We start from the raw sequence: 17952 nt of genomic DNA, 5'->3' as shown, positions 1-17952 counted from the left end.
ACATAACTTTGTGCTAACTTTGGCCAACATGGTCAGGATGAGCCTATAGAAAGACTGGCATTCTTTTGAAGACTGGAACGCAGTAATTAAAAAGACGCTCATGGCATCCTCAGAACTGACTGAGAGTTGTGGTCAGTTTTTATTTGGGGCAGCCGTGGCCTACTGGTTAGTGCTTTGGACTTGTAACCGGAGGGTTGCCGGTTTGAACCCCGACCAGTAGGAACGGCTGAAGTGCCCTTGAGCAAGGCACCTAACCCCTCACTGCTCCCTAAGCGCCAATGTATCAGGCAGCTCACTGCGTCGGGATTAGTGTGTGCTTCACCTCACTGTGTGCTGAATGTGTTTCACGGATTGGAATAAATGCAGAGACCAAATTTCCCTCCCAGGATCAAGAGTATATATACTTATACTTACTTATTTCTTCATAATTACTGCACCTCTGTTTTCCAAATTGTACAACACAACCATACTAACCAGTGTCCAGTGTAACCATCTTTTCACATTTCAAGCTTCTGATATTAACAACCTTACCTTTCATATTTAAATTGCCTTACTGTGGGTTTGTTATGTTGCCTTGCACAGAAAGCATTAGATGTCCCCTAGGGGTGATATTTGTCACACGTGTTTTCAGTCCACAATCCATGAGGAGAAACACTAACTCTGTAAACAGCACCATTGAGTTTGTATACCTTCTTCCAGTCATTCTTAAGTTCAAATGCATTTGTAGCTACAGCAGTTTCAATGTTCAGTTTATTACCACACATAGGACGGAGAAACGAGAACCGGTAGTTGGGAGTCATCACATCAGCGTTTACTGAGTGGGCACTTCCTCCTCAGGCTGACTCAGGGCTTCTACTCCTGGCAGACGTGCCAACGTGTATGTGGGCATAAAATGACAGACCTGCAGTGCTGTTCCTATTGTTAAGGGATCAGTGCAGGTGAGCATTGAAGCATTTCATCTAACATCATCTTGGTGTCACTTGTTTCATATCTTTAGATTATAATTAATTTTTACAGCATACATACTATATTTAACTACAAGTCATCAGGCCGTCAACAAGTGTTTGAATAACATTCTGTTTGTTGGAGGTGTATTCTTCCCCATACAAGCATCATACTGGTCATGATAAGAGGGGGGCACAGATCAATAAATATGAACCCAGAGAATGTTAACTGACAGAAAAAAAATAGAGAAAGGCCTAAAAGCGGGAACTCTCCATCACGTTGCAAGGCAATGCACCTCTCATCATTCACTGGCTTCTAGCATTCTGCCACTGGATGGCAACATATTACAAAAATATCTCAGCCCGGGACCAATGGGGTAATAGCCACTTTCTCATGATGTAGTAACTGGGCAGAAGGATGGTTTGCATCATCCAGGTCATGCTAAAGTGGTTATTGAGAACAACATTAAAACATTACAGCTCAATTTGATAAAGCTTCAAATTACTCAGTCACACTGCAATTACTAGATCAGCGTCAAACTACAAAAAACTACATACATTTCATTTCAATAGCAAGAGAAACAAATATCTTTTATTTTAAAAATATCTCACTGCTGATACAATACACTTTACCATATATACTTTGCATTAATATTTCTTACATGATAGAATTACAAGATTTGATACAATTCACATAAAGAATATTTAACATTGAAACCATTTGTAGTGTAAAAACATCAAAACACTAAAACAAAAATGAGACTTTCCTCAAGGGATAAGAGCATAAGGGGACGGGTCTGGTAAATACAGAGGACAGGAGGGCCTTAACTTGCATGTTGTTGTGAACAGGCAGTATGGAAGTACGTCTGGCAGGGAAAGGCGTATGTGTGAACTGAAGCATGTGTGTTCTGTGCATGTGTGTGTGTGTGTGTGTAAGTTCCTATTTGACAACAGCCCTGCACCTCTCATTCTCAGCAGCACAGGGGCAGTGGCATGCGTCCTGCTGATATGCCTCCATAGGTGCCAGCTTCTCAGGTCCAGGAGTTTTTCATAACCTACCAGCGTCTAGGCACCCCACCCCCTTCCCCTTCAGTTCGACAGAGCTCCCCACCCCCCCCTTCACAGGGGCCAGGGCAGGTCGCTGAAGTCCACCGGGCCTCCCAGGCCAGCGTCGGCCTCCAGCAGGCTCATGATCACCGCCATGGCCGCCTCGTCATTGCTGGGGCTGCTGGACCCGGGCTCGTCCATGATGTCAATACTCAGGTGGGAGTTGTCACCTAGAGGTAGGAATGAAACAAATAGAAATAAAGGATCAAGATGGAGTTACAACACACACACACACACACACACACACACACACACACACACGCACACACGCACACACACACAAACACAAAGCCGTAACTCACTCATGATTGAGTTGTTAGAGTATGGGTATCCTATCGAATCCGGTCCTGACACCATTCCTCCAGAGGGAAGATCTGGAGTTCCTCCGTTCTGAATCTGCAAACGATACAAAAAATATAACCATGAGAAGGACAGAAGGCAACATCCTACAAATGACAAATCATTTCCACCACCCACTCAAATTACAGTGAGTGATCCGACGTCCCTAAAGGTCACATCTTTAAATTGTTGAGTGAACAATTATCTGTGGAACACTGGTGTTGTCCAAAAGAGTATTTCACTTCAGATTTGGTCGTGCATAAGACACAGCAAAGCCTTTCATAAGACACGAGTCTATCACCACTTGTATCATGCAGACACGGTTATATTCTGATGAGTGAAGTGAAGCGTGCCGAGAAGTGTGTGTGTGTGTGGAAATGAAGCGTGCTGACGTGTGTGTGTGTGTGTGTGGTGATGGAGCTACAGAGCACACTTCCGCTCAGCTCCCATGGGCTCTGACCTTCTTCCCCCCGGGCGAGCAGGTGTCAGGAGGGGGCGTGCTGGTGATGTTCAGAGGGCTGGAGCCGCAGCTGGAGGGAGACGAGCCTCGAATTCTGCACACAGGAGGAGGACACAGGAACATCAGGGCCAGATAAGGGGACAAAACATACTTACTGCACCCCACACACACACACACACACACACACACACACACACACACACACACACACGTCCTTTCCCTCACCTCTGGATCTCCATGACTTCTTCAGCGATCATGCGGCCGATCTTGCCAGCTCCAGCACGTGTGCCCCCAGGAATGCCAGGCACCGTCTGAAGTGCACGCCTCCCTCCTCCTGTGGACACACACGCCAGTCACCAACTCATCACCATCACCAACACGTCACATTCCCATCCTTCACAGACCCCCACATCTCTGCGCATCAACAACATTCACTTTGGAGTTTGCCAGAACATCAATGTGGCTATACAAGACATTATGGTCTCTACACAAACCTTAAACAACTGGTCTCATGTTGGTACTTAATGTACAGATTCTGTATTGACTCTGAACCTAATGATGAACAAGTAGAATATCCTCTAATGTCACATGAGCAGTGTTGACCTGAACGTGTCCTTTACAGAGTACAAGATTGAGCACCAAAAGAGCCTCAGACTACTAAAGGAGAGCACGTAGAGGAGAGGAGAGGAGAGAACAGAGAGGAGAGGAGAGCTGCTGATGAAGCTCACCCTCTGATGTTAACACACTGTCCATGCTCTGAGGCGATGACGCTGGCTGGGGGTAATTGGGATCGGCTCCATCAAGCAAACTCCCTCTGTGAAGAGAGGACCGGTGTGAAATTCACAGACACACAAGCACAAACATCATAAACCCATTTATTGGTTGACAATTACTATTTATTTTACTATTCACAAATCCTTGATATTTAACCACTAGGAAGCACAAATTTAGACTCGACTCGGAAAAGGTCATGTACACTGTACCTTTAACAATAAATCATACTGATCCTTATATGAATGTGCAATGAAGAGTAGAATGCGGCTGCACTTACGAGACCACTGTGTTTGTGGAGACGATGTATTCCACCTCTTTAGTCCAGGGGTTCATGAAGCTGAACCAGCGGCTTCTCAGGGTGATGAAGGAGCCGTCCTTGATCTTGAACTTGTAACAGTTTGTATTGATTTTCTCCCGCATCTGCAGCACTAGCAATGCATGAGACAGCTCATCAGACTCCAACAATGACCACTTAGAACTTCTTATCTGCAAACCATCTTACAGTTTTAGTCATGTCTTTGTCAAATTAAGCTAATGATGAAAATGATACCTTGTCTGTGACATTCGGCCAGGTGTCCAATGTCATCCTGGTGGAAATACTCATAGAAGGAAGTACCTAGAAGCTCTTGGGGTAAATATGCAAGTATTGCCGTGGCCCTAAACAAAGACAAAAACTTTGATTAACAACTGACTGTATATTAGCATTATTGTCAACTCAAATATGAATGAACTGATATCAAAACACATTTTAAAAGGGGATTTTTTGGAAATTATTTTGGAATTTCTTATGTGAAAATAGAGAGAGGTGATGAGCTGTGATTGGTTGTGGACCATTTAGTCACATGGACTATTAAGAGTTGCAGCAATTGTTGTCGGACATTTAGCACTGTGTAATGTGATGATGCTCTGTGTATGGCGCTAATTCTAGCATATTTACATTGTGTACTTGTACTGATGTCCATTAATATGCACTGTCACTATCTAAATAAACAATTAAAATGTGCATCTACTGTAGAACACAGTGAAGCCTGTGTGCTTCACGGCCATTTGAAGTGCAGTACAGTATGATGGTAATTTTGATACCACAGATGAATAGAGACCCAGTCATCAGAGCAGCTGATGGATCTTTAGGTGAAGTCATGCTGTCTCTCTTGATGCGCATCATTGTAAATAAACCTGATTTTTCATACTATTGGTCTGACTGGGTCTCTATTCATCTGTCGTATCAAAATTACAATAAGTTTATGGAGGTTCTACCGAGATTGATAAGAATTATATTGATCTATTGAATTAAGAATTATTTTTCCTAAAATCCAAACCTCCTGTGTGTGATCCCTCAACCCGCTGGTAAGACGCACTTTTGGTGAGTAGTACATTTTGTTCCTTTTAAAGTGCTATTAGGACTGCCCTTAGCTGGGCAAAGGGAGATTCGGTTGAGTAGGGCCCCTATCTTTCTGAACTGAATAGACAGTTTTGGGTGATAGTCAGTACAGAAACCTTAAGCGGTCTGTAGCTGCAGCTATCCGGCCCAGGCATTTTGGCCCCGTGAAAAGAAGGAACAGATTATGTGCGCACACAGATTGGCCTACGTCAACGAATCTCCGGAAGAGTCAGTTGTTCCGGGCTGGGTCTGGGTATTTGAGAAGGATCACTATCACTGGGTTTGCTAAATTGGACTCTGGCAAAGAAAGTCTATCTGTCAAATTTTGAGACCAGTCACTTTAAGATAACCAATCAGGAACATGAGTCAGTTTATGTGTATGTGTGCTTTGCAATTGTCTGCTAAAGGTACTCTCTGATACGAACATGTCTGAGTGTCAACCTGTCCCTGCTTGAACTACTAATTGGCATAGTTTGTTCGGAGCTGCAAAGCTATTTGAATCGAAGAAAACTTCCGCCTCATCTGCGTTGTTAAGGGAAAGTTAACTTACTTGGCAGCTTTGTCTGTCTGTGGCAGCCACACATGGTCAGCAGCATTAGTTGGGCCCAACTAAGATAAAGGTGGGGACGCCTATTCAAAACATCCCAGTGCTGCTAACATTGTGTGTCAGCCAATCAAATATACCACAGAATAATTAGGAGACTATAGGCTACATGTTATGTGTTGTATGTATTGCAACTAAAGACTAAGTCCGTCTTCGTTCCTGTCAGTCGACATGAGCCCTGAGTGAGAGTGTGTGTGTGTTGGCCAGCTGATATGCATGAAGGTCACATATCTGTAGTAAGATGCATCTGACTGTTAACTGTATTGAATTTTTTGCTTCCTCTCAATAAGAGAATTATTTTTGTTTTTTGCTTGGGATTCAAACTAGTTTGATTTACTGAACTATTCTCAACTAAACTGAAGCCAAGATTTTGTTAAATGTTTGAAGTCTAACTCCTTCTCTCCTCTCCTTTTCACAAAGGTAAAGGATATTCTTTGGTCACCATTTAGGGCACCCTTGCTGGTACCAGCAGTATGGAAAACACTAACACTTAACCATAAGGCACAGATCTTCTCTGACTTAGCTGTCAGAATGGTTGCTATCTGGGGCTATCTCTGCACTTGAAGGTCAGGGAGCCAGTGTAAAGGGAGAGAGAGTGGAGAAGAGAAAAGACGTTTATTACACTTGAATTATGAAGTTAAAGATATTTTATATCTAAGTTAAAACAATTTGAAGGTGTTTCTTGTCAGGAGTCTTCAATTCTCTTTTAAAATGACCATATTAATTCAGTCAAGAGTTACTTCTCTTAAGAGTGGCAACATGTTTTGTTTTGGTTTGTGTTTGGTCAACATACCTTAATTATTTTATTTTGTTTATTTTCCTGTCAATGGTAAAAGAGACATGTAATGCCCTTGTTTGATATTCTTGTTAGATTTGCCAGTTTTGGAAAATGATGTGCCGTTGAATTAAAATTGTCATTGAATAATTTCTCTCAAGTACATTTGTTTATACTGTTTATGGCTCACTGATGTGAAGCTGAAATCTAAACTGTTCCACCTCTGACCATGTCACATCATTTCACACTCACCTCTGGTCAACGAACACAAATTTGCCATCTATGGCATGGCGGGAGACGTATTCAGTGGGTTTAACGCGAATGTCTCCATTCATTGGTTGGGGCACAATGTGAGGGTGCAGCCGGCCAATGGCCACCAAGCAGCTCAGGTTGCAGCCTTCATTATCAGGCTCGTTGTCGTCGTCCAGGCCCATCTTGGTGGGTGGCCAGCTTTTCAAATATCCTGTGCTATGGATGGTGCAGAAACTCTTGCGGTCAGCTAAAGGTTCAAAGAGAAAGGGATTATCTTGTTTAAAATAGGAAAGACATTTAAAACTTTCAAGAGTATAGATAGAGTATATGTGTATATCACATTGCACTTTTCTGCTTTTTTGCACTTCTGGTTAGACACAAACTGCATTTCGTTGTCTCTGTACTTGTACTCTGCACAATGACGATAAAGTTGAATCAAATCTAATCTACCAGTAATCTAATCTAAACTAATCTAACTTTCAAAAGGGGGAAGAAACATCACTATTTGTTGCCTTGCAAAATATAATAATAATGAAGTCTACATTTTTCATGAGGCCTCTGTCACTTGTCTGCTGTTCTGCATGACCTAAAATGTCCCCTTCAGCGAAGAGTGATTACTGTGTAATGTCCTCATTTACATAACACTACAATGGGATACACAACGGCATCTCATTAATACTCATAATGAGAAGCACACAGCCCTTCACTCAACAACTCTTTCAACAAACCTTTCTTTTTTGAACAGGTGGAGGAAAAGTCCTTGTCCTCCATTTTGACGGAGGGTCTGTTGCACTTCATCCGGCAGAAGAAGGAGCGCCTGGCTCCTGAGCACAGTCTGGACGGGCCAGGAGTGATGTCCGTCTTCACAGGAAGGCCAGCTGAGAGAGATAGGAGAGAGAGAGAGAGAGAGAGAGAGAGAGAGAGAGAGAGAGAGAGAGACAGAGAGAGAGAGAATCCATTATATTACAGTCAGTGTCACCACTGCTTCCCATACTGCTTATATTACATGTACAAAACGCATGGCTAAGAACAAGGGACATTTCCATTTGACTAAGAGTCTCATTCAGTTTTGTTGAGATGACATTGTAATGTTTTCCCATGGCTGTATCTGATTAAAATAATTAGCTGGAAGTGGGATTTAGCCTTTAGCTTCCAAAAGTGACAAAACAGACTTCCTAACAACTCCAAAATGTTTTAATTTATTGACTTGTGTGTTGTGACTTGTGTATTCACATGTACATATGCCAATGTAAAATGAGACACAGCAATTTTCTAAGCAGATACAAAGTCAGAACTATATTCTCATGCGGGCAAAGCACGGCTACCTAGACACAGTGATTGCGTGTTACTGCGCCCAAGTAGTGGTGCTTTGCCAACATGAGAATGTAGTTCCGAGTATGTATCTGCTTAATTTCCCAAACAGTTGTCGAGTTCCTTTAACCATGTTGAGCATCTAATGCTAGCATTAGAAGATCTGTTGAGCTTTACTTTTAGCATCGATGAGTCTTTCCCGCGGTGCGGTGTCTGATGATGACAACTGCTCTTTGACTTTGGCAATATCTTTAGGATGCAGGTAATCAAACAGACTCTGGCCAATCAGGTCATTCTGAAAACAGAAACAGTAGTGAGCGGACACTGCGTGATGATTATACAACATTCTATGGTCAACTGTAGCTTTTGCAATATGTACCTGGCTATAATTGAGGATTTTATAAACACTCTCTGAAACAAACAGGATCTTTCCACGGTCACAGCCAACAACAAAGAGAAAGCCGTCAGCGGCCTGCATGGGAAGACAGAGGGAACAGTCACATCTTCTCACTTGTGACAAAAGTGAAACACATACAAAAAACAACTGCTGGGAGATTCAACTCACCCTTAGTATTAAGTGCTTAAGTTCGTCATCTGACAGAAATGCAGGTTTATAGTTGGCCTCAGTGTACGGATTGGTGGCCCCTGGAGAAAGTGGGATATCAAATGTTAAGAGCTGCGGGAGGTCACAAAGGCTGATACACAGTAGAGCAACCAGTGACCAGCTGTGGTCATGGAACACAGAAGACTCATGACATGACCCATGACATGACCCGTGGCCGGAACTCAACAAGGCAACATGGAGTTCATGACTGACTGCAGTTGTAACAGACTTCTTTTCAGAGTTCTCAACAGAATCTTTTTTGTGTCCATTTGAAGTGTAGCAAACAAGGTCTTGTTAATTTCACACATCATTTTTTTTCTTAGTAAACTTGGTACTGAAATTAAAAATAAAAAAAAACTTTTCTGCATCTTTGTAAATATCTGCACCCTAGCACATCCTCTGGTTGTAAGTGCAGTGGGTGTAGTACTCTGACAAAAGGCTTTAAGTGATAGACATATTTAACACGGCCTCTGCAAGAATGACCCGTCTTACCTCTGAGGGTCTTCATGTGCTGAACAGCCATGCGCAGCACGGTTAGCTTGTCCAGTTTGCGAGACATGGCATTGCAGGTGGGCACTAAAGACGCCAGTTCATCAATGAAGCTGTTCATCTTGTCCCTCCGACGTTTCTCAATCTGGCTGTGGGCCTCCCTGAGTTCAGATGGCGGATAACACAAAGTAAGAGGCGATCCTTCCCAAACCACTGGGAACATAACTCGTCTCTCAAACAGTCTCAACAGAAACTATCTGACAGCAATCATCAACAGGATCACATTTGCCTGTATAAGTAACTAATATATGTAACTGTGAAATTCTGACTATTTAGATATATTACAGCTACAAATTCCTGTGATTCCACTTTTAACATTATTGTTTGTCCTCCATATATTCCAGTACACGTCACTTTTCTGTACACACTTGTTGCGTGTTTAGCACGTTGTTGGTATATAACCAGGCTGAGCCTAAACACAAATGACAATTCCTTAACAGTCATGTACCTGGCATTTTTAATCCGGCCTTGTTGATCAGCACAGTCTCTGCAAAATAGAGAACACATAAAAATGTTAATCCTTAAAAAATTAAAAAAAAAAAGTGTCACGCTACGGTCAACCCATTATACTGCGACTGAAATCTCCCACATAACTGTGTATTCTATAATGACGACGGTCTTAATGATTTTACCTCCCAAGCTGTTTATCCTTGTCTGTGTCCATGCTATCCCTTAAAAGACATACATTCACATTAGCTTGAGAATAGGAATTGAACTCACTATGTACACAGACTAGCCTGATCAAATTCTGTGAGGACGGTTTATTTCATGCTTATTGCCAGTGTACGATATTTCCCCCATTTTGACGCCTCTATCAGTTTTGACAACATCTATGTTTCCTGTAAGGTCGGGTTTTGTATGTTCATGTATGTATGTTTTCCATAATTCAGTTTTCCCAAAATGAAAATGTATTTTTATTCTGTTCTTAATCCATATTTAGACTCAAATATGGCAAACTTTTTGATGGAATAAAAAATAATAAATAATACCAAAACATTCCACATTCAGAGATATAACCACAATTCCAGCAAACTCTTTGTGAATTGATTTTCAAAAAATACATTTCTGCTAGCGCAGTGTTTCCCAAACTCCTCTATCTTGCGGCACACACTATTTCCCATGAGAAAATCTCATGCACACCACCATGATATTAAGAATACAAAGCAATTTTTTTTTGCGGATTATTGCCCCTGCCACGAAAAAACGTGTTTGTTTTTGTATTTTGACGCATAATCCACACAGCGTGATGAAGCATAGGGCAGTGGTAGAGTAGTGGTTAAGGACCTGAGGCTAGCATGCAACAGCCGGAAAAGTTGTGGGTTCAATTCCTGGCTCCCACCGGTGCCCTTGAGCAAGGCATTCAACCCCAAATTGCTCTAGGTAGAATGGCTCTTGCAATATAACTGATATATATAAGTCGCTTTGGATAGAAGTTTCTGCTAAATTAATAAATGTAATTGTAAATGTAGCAGACAGCTTTTTGCTACTTCTGAATGGAGTTATGTTGTTGGGAAGTGGTTGAGGTGTGATTGGCTGTTAGTTACATGCAAGTGGCAAGTGTAATACAAGTGCAACATTCCTTGACCAATATAAATGGCATCGCTGTGAATGTGCAAAACAGCAGATTAAAGTCAGGTTTAGAACCACTTTGAATAAAATAAGATTTCAATAGCCTGTTATTTCAGGCAAATTGTTAATGATTACTAAGGGCAAAGAAGAAAATATATATATTTTCCCTGCGCAGCCCTCCTCAGTTTGGGAAACACTGTGCTAGAGGAATCCAATACTGTCATTAAGAGTTGCAGGGGTACATTAAACAACTCACAGAGGACATTTCCAGGGTGAGAGGTTATCATTAAGACATCACTAAACTGAGCCTCTAGAGGGAGCTATACACTAGGGAACAGATACACCAGTGCTCAGTCTGCAGTCATAGTATGACAGCAATTTATATACCTAAACTCGTAAACTTAGAAAAGTTTTCATAAGGACATCAAATTGTAGAAGGTTGTAAATGTACTAAGGTTGTGTGTAGGCTATGTGTATATAAAAAATAACTACACCCCCTCCCATAAAAAGTGCCATGACTATCCATACTCACTCAAATGAAAAGCCATCAATTCTGCAAACAAAGACAAAAACAGACTCTTAAAATGTGCACTAACAGAAGACAGGAGTACTGAAGTTAGCATCTACATGGTGTGTGTTTTAGTATGGTGTTTACTCACTGGTAGTCCGTGGTGCTGCCCTTCCTCTTGCGGTTGTAGTCCATGCCTGGTGTGCTGATGGAACTGCTTATTAGATCAGTTGAGCTGGGGGACATGAACTCATTCATTGTTGAGGAAATGTCCATTCTTTGGTCTGCCATTAGATCTGAAACGAAACAGCAGCACAGACACTCACAATCTCCTACTTTGTGTTTATATGGATTACTTCTGCTGTGGAGAAGCAGGAATCACGGTTGAAAGAGACATCGAATGGGACAGAGGAGATTTGGCAGTTAACAAGATATGCAAACTTACCACAGAGATTCATTCAGGTCGAGGTTATCAAAGTATGTCCTTCCATCCACTAAAATGTCTGTGATCTACAAAAAGAAGTGTACATTTTAAACATTTGTTCATAGTTTTTAGGCACTTCGAGCTGAAATTAGATTTATTACAGACCGTAATGTGGGTTCTGGCCTAAAACTAGCTAGCTACCTAAAACACCACCCAGAGCCTTGTTGCCACAGCTAGAAACTTGCTAACATGCTAACTGGTGTCATTCAGATATATCCTGCAATGTCATGCTGGGAAAAGTTCTTTCATTTTTGCAGTGTGTTCCAGCCTATTTATCTGACCTATATAGACATACCATCAAAATTACTTTTGACTAACTAGTTGCCTGATAAAAGCATTCCTCAAAAAGTAGCAAACTGTTGAATAGTGTTGGTTTAATCTGTAGCTACCCATCACCTTCAAACAACAAAAACAACAGCAACAATCGTACAAAACGTCCATAAAACGTATATTAACAGTAGTATATACATAGAAGTAAATAGAAGAAGCATGGAAGGAACTCAAGTCATTTGATTGGCTGTTGAGTGCAAATATCAACAATCTTACCCAAAATTACATACTCTGACTAATTTCTCCTTAGGCTTTTTGCATAGACCTCTGAAGTTTGCCAACAAAAAAAGCTTGCCCATATAAGGAGATCCGAAATCTTGCAATTTTTCCTCTGGGAAAATAACATGGGGATTTTGAATTATCTCACCTGTTAAACTCTCGCGGGGACAAAGAAGTCTGAAATGCAGACATTTTGCTCTACACATTTTTGTTCTCTGCCTTCGAGTAGGTACTGTGATCTTCGGCAAACTTAGAGCAAATTTTCAGTGCAACTTGCCATAAATAAGTAGCTTTGATGAACACCCTTATATGGGCAAAGATGGCACTTTTTGTAGGCGAACTTAAGAGGTCTATTAGACGCAGCTAATGGCTAATATCCTGAAAGTCTTACCCACAACATTTGGGGGGTGGGGGGTAAGTCTATATGCCCAGTTAAGATGTATTTGTGCCAATCAAATTGTTTGGGCAGGCTTTATACGATGATGGACATATGAGCAACAATGAAGCAGTCATCCTCATCACCTGAGTGTGCTTGAGTTGATTTGGTTAACAACATTGCTGCCACTGGAGAAAAAGATATGTTGATATTGCACTATCGCATTCAGGCTGGCTTCCTGGCTAGGCAAGGCAAGGCAAGGCAAGGCAAGGCAAGGCAAGGCAAGGCAAGGCAAGGCAAGGCAAGGCAAGGCAAGGCAAGGCAAGGCAATTTTATTTATATAGCACATTTCATACCAATGGCAACCCAAAGTGCTTTTACACAAATAAGGCTAGGTTGAAACACGTCCCATAATCAAATCCAAATGTGTATTACCAGACTAAGAATTCTGATCAGACTTTAGAATTTGGCGAGAGACGGGCGAGAGACACCCTGTTGTATTGTAATTCATGATTAACACCTGAAATCAGAGGGATAATGCTGGCTATTATTGTAAAGCACAATGTTGTTATAGTAAATAGGCAATGTTGCAATTATTCTTCTATCTATTCTTTTAAATTGCATTTGCCAACTTCCAAACAAGCCCTTATGCAGTTTGATTGTAATGACAACACAATTTAATTGAACCATGACTTGTAAAGTAGCCTAGCGAAACATTTAATGTTTCTCCTCTACCACAGAGGAGATTATGTGTTTGGTGTGGTTTGTGTGTTTGCTGGATTACACAAAAAAACTGGATCTATTTTCATGAAAATTGGCAAAAAGGTGGAGGATTGGGCCAATGAAGAACCCATTGAATGTTCAAGCAGATCGGACTCATGTTCCCATTTTCAGATATGGCAAGCCTTAGCAGAGGTCTGTGTTCACTGAGTGCAGCCTTTAAGTCTGGAATGTTATTATTTAGTAACCTAAACCTATACATTCTATTTTTCCATTTAGATTAATGGTCATTGGTTATTTTGGTCATTTTTCATTTTATTATCAACAGTTGACTATTTTTCAGCACATTAGCCCCTAGCTCACTACTTTGTACTTGACTCATGCATAACTTTGTAGACTAAAAATAAGGATAAATATGCTTTGGAATAGGAAAAAAATCCTTCCAATCAATGTATTAAGATGCAAGTGACACAGTTATAGTGTTGACATTTATTTTTATGTAGGGTTCTTAGTTACACAGGCCAGGAGCACAACAAGTTGATATGAGCTTGACAAAACACATCTTATCTTGATCCATATGTAAAGATGCAGTCAGCGATTTGTGTATTGCAAAAGATTGCTGATATTTGTGATCAACAGCCAATCAAATGACACCCCTCCCTTCCGTGCTCCTGAAGCATCACGTTGATCAGCTGGGATTCTTTATGGCTTGTTTTGTTTCCTATTAACAGACCTAGGACTGTGAACAAACATCAAAGTTGTTTTGAATGTACGTACTGCTGTGCTGAGTGGGTAGAGATGTGGACGCTACATATTGACCCCCCCCCCTCCCCCCACTGTTAGAAAGCTTACTCGGAACTTTAAAGTAAATGCTTTAAACTATAGATTAATTATATAAATTATAGAGCGACACTGCTTAGACTGTTTTTGGAAGTGAGCCAATATTTAAACTATTTTCCTCACACTTTAACCACTTGCCACCAGCATTCATTGACACGTTTTCAAAAAGTGGGTTTTGAGCATTTGCGTTCTGCCTGCTGATCAGTCTGCATCCCACTTAAAGTCACCAGTCTGCTGAAATACAGTAGCTTAGATGCTGGAAAATTCAAGCACTGTCAGGGCCTAACATCACACATGCACCTAGAGAATCCCTGCCATCATAAGGCAAACAATAGCCCCCAGACCCCATTTAAATACATTAAGTTTTTATGAGGCAAAGGCTTTTAGGGTTATGGTATTTAGCAGACGCTTTTGTCCAAAGCGACATACAAATACTGTAACTTTTCACTTAAGCGCCTCACAATAGCTTAAATTTGAATGTAATATTTGAGGTGCACCAAATAGGCTATACATTTTTTCCATCAGTGTGCATGTTCCCTGGAAACCCTTTATTACTTGGTGTAGATCATAGATAAGGGTAAAGAAAAAATCAAGAGTACAAATGCCCCTTATTCGTCTATCAGCAAGTGCACAGTAGTGAAATTAGTGCAAGATGAATTATAGTGCATTTTACTGGAGATGGCATCTTCCCATTTGACTCTGAGCCATATTCCCACACGGCTGTGCTGTGCTCACTCACATAGCCTACTCCAACCAGCGGAACACCCATGCGTAACCCAATCCTCATCTTTGGAAGCATTAACGTCACTTGAAATGTATTTACTTACACAAATTACCGCAACAGCATGCATCTTTAAACGAACGTCAGTAACATGAATTCTTTACTCTTTATCTCAACCTGTAGTTACATATTAAATATCCGAGGCTTGTGAAAAAATTGAGTTAAGTTAGCAAAATTGAGTCAAATTAGCAAACACAAGCTTGGGGTGTCCTCGTATAGCCAGGGCCGGTGGCATCGTAGAGAATCTGATGGATATATCAGAAGGGATAAAAAAAAAAAAAACTTTGCCATACATTGTGTGTTTGAATAATAAACTGTTCTATACGGTTTGAATATGGAAACACGCGCCGCAGTGTCTTAGCTAAACAAGCCAGTTATATACATGAAAGACAGTCCTTGTTACCCAAAGAAACTACGTACGATGCAGGTACAAAAATGAAAACCCTCAATCTTCAACATTTTACGTGTCTGTAATGACCATGAAGTTGCAACAAAAACAATTTAGTTATAATCCGTTTGTGGATGACATCTAGGAAGCCATCTCGAAATTCACAACATAACATTAAAAGAGCCATAGAGATGGCTCTGATTAAAATCATTAAATGTTAGCGTGCTAATATTTCCGCATAACGTTAATGTGGCTGACTGTAATAACCTACCCACATCACTCATGATTCACCCCCATCTCTCTTCCAGACTGACGTCAGACGGGAAGGGAGGCATCATTCAATACTAAATACATTTTTGAGTTAATTATCGTCGCCACAAATTACGATGCACATTTAACCTTAACGAATTTACATTACCGATATGTAACGTTGTTAGTTAAATCATGGTGGATTAGACCGTCTACGGTCAGCTAGCGTTACGTATGGACTTTGGCAGCTCGGCACAGCGCAACAGAAACGTAGCATAAGCTAACGTTGATGCTAAAGCACAATAAATGCAACTTGACTAGCTAGATCAAATGGAATGACATGAAGGATACATCTAACAGACCGCTAGGAAGGAAACTGTGATCTTCGCCAGATTTCAATATCGTGATATAGTTAATAAAGCGACACCTGGTTGTGAAACTATCTGACAAAGATGTTCGACAGAAATTAGGCGGATAGAAGCTAATCAAATATGCAAAGGCTCCCTAGCCATAACGTATGTCCCTGCAGGGGATTAAATAAATACTATATCGACTTAGGTCTGAGTTGACAAAGTACTCATTTTCGTGACAATGACCTATCCATCATTTGAGAAATCGCAACATAGCCCAGAGCAAATACCAGTTCAGCTAGTTGTCCTACTGCACCTACAGAGGGAGAACCCTGAAGAAGAGAATGCCCCTCCTACTGCAAATCAATAGTTCTAGCTAGCTATGTCACTAGGGGAGAAAACACATTGTTCATCGACTTCATACGACACAAGAACACATTAACATGATCAATAATCAAAAAACATACTTGCCTCTGATTTTAGGGCATATCATGTAGCTTTCCCTTCCCAGATGCGAAGTCTAACGTTACTTGAAAAAATGTGTGACATAAATGGCATCGGTCTGTGACCTACTTTCTTCTCCTCGTCATGACTGTCGAAACACTAACCTATATTTTTATCCAATCATTTCTCTGGAATAAGGCATGTAGTGTTACAGCCAATCCAAGCACAGTTTACACAGTAAAAGCCACAAAGGACATCGCTATCAGCCAATGGAATGACAAATACATCCTCCAAGTCTATGATCGTTGTGTAAAAGGGTAAAAGGAGTATGTAACGTGTGCTTGTGTCAGAAGTACCCCACCTTTAGTAGGCTTATGCTACCATTTAAGCATTTCTGGGTAGGATGTTGAAGTAGAGTAAATACACGTCTCCAATAAATGCACAAAATAATTGGTTAACTTGCAGAATTATCTAACTAGGTTGAATAAAAATGTAAGGTGCCTTAGATGTAAACCTGGTGGGGGAGATAGCCTCATGAAGGAAAGACTGACGGGCAGTGCCACAACTTACTTACCTTACTTAACCAACTGGACTAGCATTTGAACAATGAAGCCTATGTGTTTCTCTCATTTTAGTGTCTTAAATTTAGTTCATGTTTGCTGTTGCCCAGTTAATAATTCCTTAAGGCAAGACACTACAGGTGAATAGGCTACAATTTTAAAATAATAGACATTACCAATAAACTTCCTCAGTTGATTACTTAAACAAGTATGAACAAAAAATGTATTACAAGTTTTTTGAAATTCGAATGTTTCATTATGCAAATTAGGCATCATCTCATTTAATATGCGCGATTTTGCATATATTTTCGGTAGATAGATCTGAACATATGATAAAGCCAGGTACAAAATTAATTTTTTCATTTTGTTTACACACAAGATGAAAATAAAATTACAGAGGGATTTCAGAGTCGATTTTTGCCATACTTTTTTTATTAAAATGTCACATAAATCAGGGCAGGAATAATTTATTAACAAATCCCTCTGTAAATATCTTCAGAATACTGGTAAGTGTATAACTGGAAAGTTTGGTGTACATAGGCGCTACATATGCGAGATATATGAGATTCCGTTCTCAGCCTAGACTCGCCTTTGAACTTTCGCGATTGGTTGCGGATACAAAGGAAGTGTCCATATTTGGATTGCAGAACGTCATGCAGGAAAAACAGAGCTTTCCAACAGTACTACCCATGGTACTACCACTACACATGTTTCGTATCACGGTCGCGGTAGAGCATGAAACGTTAGAAGGCTAACCTTTGGTGAATTTCATAGACTGTATATATAGAGTCTATGGTGAATTTAGGCGAAATATACAGGCGCGAGTAGACAAAATGTAATGAAATAAACACCTAAATGTGTAAATCGGACTTTGTTGTTGTAATGTGAAAGAATACATGCTAAGGTAGCAAATTAGCCCAAATCTCTAAATTGACCAGTGCATATGAAAAAACTATGTTTTCACCTGCCGTGTCTCGCCTTAATACTAGGCCTACTCGTCATATTAGCATACTTTACGTTGTCTATAATTGGTA

General features: G+C 40.7%; 1 protein-coding gene across 3 annotated transcripts; it reads right to left on the bottom strand.

Moving 5' to 3' along the window:
- Positions 1-1503: 1503 nt before the first annotated feature.
- bmal1a (basic helix-loop-helix ARNT like 1a) lies at positions 1504-16501 on the bottom strand. Of its 3 annotated transcripts, none has more exons than XM_076264636.1 (19): positions 16382-16501; positions 11623-11687; positions 11329-11473; positions 11202-11222; positions 9733-9771; positions 9549-9587; positions 9044-9201; positions 8513-8592; positions 8327-8419; positions 8125-8242; positions 7365-7514; positions 6637-6883; positions 4175-4281; positions 3902-4052; positions 3579-3664; positions 3076-3184; positions 2851-2944; positions 2354-2447; positions 1504-2221 (listed from the first exon to the last, which is right to left on the bottom strand). In XM_076264636.1, exons 2-19 carry the CDS (start codon positions 11633-11635, stop codon positions 2064-2066), a joined length of 1902 nt encoding a protein of 633 aa, XP_076120751.1. In that variant the 5' UTR covers positions 11636-11687; positions 16382-16501; the 3' UTR covers positions 1504-2063. The 3 variants fall into 3 exon arrangements, with proteins under 3 accessions (XP_076120751.1, XP_076120750.1, XP_076120752.1); XM_076264635.1 differs by having other exon boundaries at positions 16386-16501; XM_076264637.1 differs by lacking the exon at positions 9733-9771 and having other exon boundaries at positions 16386-16501.
- Positions 16502-17952: the final 1451 nt, after the last annotated feature.

The sequence above is a fragment of the Alosa pseudoharengus genome, unplaced genomic scaffold, assembly GCF_046254945.1.
Source record: "Alosa pseudoharengus isolate Yale_2024_CS ecotype anadromous, Long Island Sound unplaced genomic scaffold, YU_APseudo_1.1 YU_APseudo_1.1_scf_10, whole genome shotgun sequence".
NCBI classification, from domain to species: Eukaryota; Metazoa; Chordata; class Actinopteri; order Clupeiformes; family Clupeidae; genus Alosa; species Alosa pseudoharengus.
Note: the sequence above shows the minus strand (reverse complement) of the source record. Positions and strands in the feature narration are given on the sequence as shown.

Coding starts and splice junctions, on each gene's coding strand:
- bmal1a (XM_076264636.1), bottom strand. Junction 6,884..7,364: donor CACCTGTTCAAAAAAGAAAG/GTTTGTTGAAAG, acceptor TTGAACCTTTAG/CTGACCGCAAGAGTTTCTGC. Junction 2,222..2,353: donor CTCTAACAACTCAATCATGA/GTGAGTTACGGC, acceptor TCCTACCTCTAG/GTGACAACTCCCACCTGAGT.